This window comes from Perkinsus marinus, assembly GCF_000006405.1.
Source record: "Perkinsus marinus ATCC 50983 genomic scaffold scf_1104296949592, whole genome shotgun sequence".
Classification (NCBI taxonomy): Eukaryota; Perkinsozoa; order Perkinsida; family Perkinsidae; genus Perkinsus; species Perkinsus marinus.
In genome coordinates, this window is record NW_003209868.1 from 119,647 (window position 1) to 124,178 (window position 4,532).

The window sequence follows — 4,532 nt, forward strand, 5'->3', positions numbered from 1 at the left end:
TGCAGGCCGTACGAATTGGACGTATCTATGACGGCTCTCGAGTACCCCAGCTTGACCAAGGAAGGTCATCACGAGTCACAGATGGGCTTGAGCCTTACTCAATGGAGATCCACGAGCTTCTAACCGGTTAGATGACGATGCAGCCGAGCTGGCAAATCTTTGCTCTCCCCCAGTCGGGAGATCCAAGCTGACGCTGAATAAGCAAAGGCAATGACAGCACCCCATTAAAAGTGTATATTCCCCCATATGAACGAATTACGGTATGATACCTGCCTCGGCCACGCATAGACATCCTCGCCTTCTCCTCCATTCGAAGCTGACTAGCGCTCAGAGACATGAATGCACTCAACTGCTTACTCCCCTTCATAGGATTAAGACCAACCTGGGACAGCTCAAAACTGCAGAAAGGCATAAAGACCCTGCCCGATCGAATCATGGCAGATTATACCATCCCCGAGTGGGGATCACTACAGACTATTGCTGGTTCGACGCTCGCACGTGCAGGTTTTAATAACACTTAGCAGCAGTTCACTACTATTCGTATTCATCTGTGATTGTTCAAGATGCTACGAACTCGTTGCTGTTGACCATAAGTCAGTAATGCTATTCGACAGAATGCACAAAAGTGTCCCGAGCCATTCCTCAACCTACGATATCGAGAAGCTCCGGTACCATGAACATCTGACTCGTGTACAGCGTCCGAAAATACCTAACAACAACCTTCAACTCATAAACCGCTGAAGCGGCCAACAACGTACTCCCTAAAGCCAACTTGACGCGTGAATGGGTTTGCCTCCACCACCTCCCTTGGGGGGAAGCTGCCCATCTTCGCATGGAACTCAGGGAAACGATCGTGGTCGAATAGGACTCTGACGTTGGCGTGAGGTGATTCTCCCTCAACTGCGGTACCCTCACCTCAGTCGATCATCCAACCACTTGAGAACCTTGAAACGGCGCTTGACAGTGATCTGGAAGGCTTCTCCTGCTTGAGGGTATACTCGGGTGAATAACCTCGAACAAGGCTTACTATGACTATGCCCCCCTACCAACAAGAGAAACTTGCGAGTATTTCTCCAATGCGAGATTAAATCTACTTCGAAACCAACATCAAAGTCGTACCACTCAAAGTGTATCACAAAAATTCAGGACTCAATGGAGTCGTTCTTCATTTCAGTTCGGGTTACCCACGGAGAACACCTAGCGTGTTGAGCACGACATTTACTTGTATTCAGTGAGGGCCTGTCCTGTTGGGCCTATCTTGGCCACCACTTGAACGTCCAACAATTTCAGGCAAGGACGGAATGCAGGCAGAGGAGCCGAAGGAGAGCCAATACTAGGCGGCGAGTATCCCCTAGCACAGCAATTACCACGGCTCTAGCCTTTCACAGTGCTTACGAGTCTATAGTGTGCTCTATCATCGCCTGGGAACCCGAAGACGGATACAGCTGACCAGCCTAAACAGTATTGATGTCCCCCATCGGCTGCCAAGTAGGGAAGTTCTCAACCATAACAACAAAGTAATTTGTGTGTCATTCACATGAACGACGCGACTCCCAGGAGTAGCGGCATGGCGACCGAGCCAATACATCGCAGTTTTGGATGCTCATGGAAGCGCTACTCAACAGACTCTTTCACTGATCTCTTCCCCAACCCTCCCACTGCTACTGCTGTTGGTTTCCCGAGGAGCCCAACCCTAGTCCTGGGCTACCTGCATAAGCCTCTGTATATAAGGGAACAACGCCAAAGACAAGTCGCTGGGTATGGCCACACTCATCCACATTAACAACAACTGCGCTGCTGCCAATAGTATCGACATCACTACCGTCTCGTAGGGATACAGTAACAGGTACCTGCCTTCAACTCAGCAACTGGCTGCCCTCCGATACCACATTGGAGTCTTCTCGAGCGATGACACGAAGAGCCATACCACTCGGGCAGAGCTAGTTATACCCGTGAGGAACCAAAAGGACCGCAAACTCGACCAGGACTGAGGCAGGTACCTGTCCACCAACACTGAGACTCCTTGAGTGACACCAACGGCCTCACCGGCGATATTCCAAGTGTAGCAATAGGAGGGCAAGAAGCCAACAGACAGAGTGAATGACAGGACTGAACTAAGACTACCACAAAACTAACAAGGGTCTCGTACGTGAGCACAACGTAGCATGATCCATAGATACTATCATAGAAGACTATAGCGGCAGTAGCGATACCAGCATTAGCAACCGCTAAGGATGCGCAACAAACCTGACACATGGGAATAACCCGGCTTGAGAATTTACATCCTATTGACCTAGCAAACCCACAGCAATGAAATCAACTCTATGAAGCAGTGTGTGGGGAGAATATACACAACATGGTCAACTACATGTGTCGGTGACAATATGAAAATTCTGAGAAAATTTTGGGAAATTCTTATTAGTTTCTATACACGAATCCATACATAAACTCCTATAATCAACGCGGATACTCTTGAGCTCAGCTGAGGGAAGCAAACATATTTTCCAGCACTGCTATAAAAAGCTGCCGACTGCAATGAAAAACCAGTGTGGAAACATATGCGCATTGTCACCACATGTGTTAGTGATAATATGGAAATGCTGAGGAAATTTGGGGAGATTTTTGTTGACTTCTGTGCATTTCTTCTCGTTAGGAAACTCCTAATCTCAGCAGAGGAAAGCGAACATGAATTCCAACACTGTTAAAAACAACCCTCATGCCCTTACCCTCTTGACAAGGTTCGTGAACGGCCACCTCCTAGGTGGTAGAGATCGAGCGCAGGAATATAACTACAAACCAACTGCTTCGCTCCGCCGTAGTCGCCGCCCTACTACCTCATGTATCCTCAGGGGCACCATGACTAGGAACATGTAATAAGGTATCATCAGCAATCCTAACTCCACTACACAGTCAGCCACCTGCCAGACTCAAGATCATCATAGACAGAGGACACAACTCACATCGTCCTCCCCACATAGAGCCACTCCTACCCTACTACTCCCCAGTGAGGCCGCCGTTGACATTACTATCACTAAAGAGCGATCTATAGGGGGAGCTCACAACGCGACAAGTAACAGTCGAAAAACAAGTCTATAGTGATGACGCCGATCAGCCCATGCGAATCTCGTCAACTCGGTGGCCGTCCACAGGGAAGTACTTGAGGCACTTGGGATCGTCCAAGGCATACCCCCAAGCCCATATGTTGTCCGCCTTGGTCAGCACCAAGAGCATGCCCTTCCTCAGCCCGTGCTGCCTAGCTGAATACTCCTCCCGTGCTGGTTCATCACGTTTAGCCCGGAATAGTCGATAGCCTTTCGATAGGGCCAAGGCGATTGCAATCTCAAACGCCTCCTTTCCCATAGAAAGCATCCTGGCATCACAACAGCAGCTCTCCCATAGCTTCTCTGAGGTAGCATCAAGACGCCCCGTCGGCACCGGGACGTACCCCCTATGGACCCCACGTGGGCCGGTCCTAGTCGTGGACTCTGGTGGCGTCTCATGTGTCACCAATGATACCACTCCTCCGCCACTTCCCATATCCTGCCAAGGCCTGGGTACTGACCGCTCCGGTGAGGCCGCCCGACATGCTATTGGTGCCCTTGGTCGATCTTCCTCATCAGCATCAACGAGCGCCAGCTGGCCACCAACTAACGATTCTGGTATGCATCGTAAAGCTAGTGGCAAGGTGAGCTGTGAGGGCCTAGACCTCGTCGGCCGTGGTGAATCATGCACCTATAAGATGGCTATCACAACCACCGTACCACGCCTCCACACCTCAACACTGCCCTGCTGGTGATAGTGAAGATCAAAGCCGTACTCAGATGTAGGGTAGGGGCATGGGCCCTTCTTGGGCTCATCCACTTGCTCAGCAACCTCCTGAGCCAGTCGCGATCCTTAGCAATGCTCAGGATTTTCCAGAAATCACTATATGATTCCGGTTAAAAATGTGCAGGAATCAAAAATAACCTCCCAAAATTTCCTCAGAATTTTCCATATTGTCACCAACACATATGGCTGATGATGCGCATACTCTACCACACTGACAGCCACCCTACCTGTCGAAACTCATCCTCTTGTTCGTAGATTTGGCACACAGCAGCCGCTACATCGGAGATGGAATACTCAGTCACCTCGTCCCCATCAAAGAGGTACACCAAAATGACCGGCAACTTCTCCAACTGAACGAGCGGCCCTGGTGGGTACTCCTACGTAGTACTACCGACTACCAGCAGCTTGGCCTGGATGCCCGTACAATGCCCTGTACGCATGAGCACGTCCTTCAACTCCTCGTGAGTGGCGTCAGGGGCCTTCCCTAAAACCTGCACTATAAAGACCATAAGGCGGATCTCCAGCTCCCTCGACAAGGGCGCAGGGATGGCTGTTGTTGTGAACATAACAGACAAGCCTGTGCGGGCCCGAATTTCGCCATGGCCCTACCGTAACTCGCGCGCATCGTATTGACAACTACCGAACCAACACGTCAAAATGAAACTCGTCCTCTGAGCTCTCACCGAGTGACCATCGTAATCAAA

General features: G+C 50.3%; 2 protein-coding genes across 2 annotated transcripts in view; both read right to left on the reverse strand.

Annotated features, from left to right (window-relative positions):
- Positions 1-3,037, reverse strand: part of Pmar_PMAR018240 (hypothetical protein) — a gene marked incomplete at its 3' end in the record, with an annotated part of 4,096 nt that extends 1,059 nt beyond the window's left edge. Inside the window, exons 1-14 of the mRNA XM_002778397.1 lie at positions 2,961-3,037; positions 2,835-2,918; positions 2,727-2,789; positions 2,150-2,247; positions 2,047-2,109; positions 1,890-2,000; positions 1,709-1,850; positions 1,396-1,454; positions 1,223-1,351; positions 916-1,011; positions 759-869; positions 652-709; positions 270-382; positions 99-193 (exon numbers count right to left, since the gene is read on the reverse strand). Coding sequence (XP_002778443.1) covers positions 99-193; positions 270-382; positions 652-709; positions 759-869; positions 916-1,011; positions 1,223-1,351; positions 1,396-1,454; positions 1,709-1,850; positions 1,890-2,000; positions 2,047-2,109; positions 2,150-2,247; positions 2,727-2,789; positions 2,835-2,918; positions 2,961-3,023 — 1,285 coding nt within the window. The 5' untranslated portion in view covers positions 3,024-3,037. The remainder of the gene's footprint in view (positions 1-98; positions 194-269; positions 383-651; positions 710-758; positions 870-915; positions 1,012-1,222; positions 1,352-1,395; positions 1,455-1,708; positions 1,851-1,889; positions 2,001-2,046; positions 2,110-2,149; positions 2,248-2,726; positions 2,790-2,834; positions 2,919-2,960) is intronic.
- A 71-nt stretch (positions 3,038-3,108) lies between these two features.
- Positions 3,109-4,532, reverse strand: part of Pmar_PMAR018241 (hypothetical protein) — a gene marked incomplete at both ends in the record, with an annotated part of 2,259 nt that continues 835 nt past the window's right edge. Inside the window, 4 exons of the mRNA XM_002778398.1 lie at positions 3,109-3,647; positions 3,762-3,876; positions 4,056-4,178; positions 4,227-4,433. Of these exons, the coding sequence (XP_002778444.1) occupies positions 3,109-3,647; positions 3,762-3,876; positions 4,056-4,178; positions 4,227-4,433 (984 nt within the window). The remainder of the gene's footprint in view (positions 3,648-3,761; positions 3,877-4,055; positions 4,179-4,226; positions 4,434-4,532) is intronic.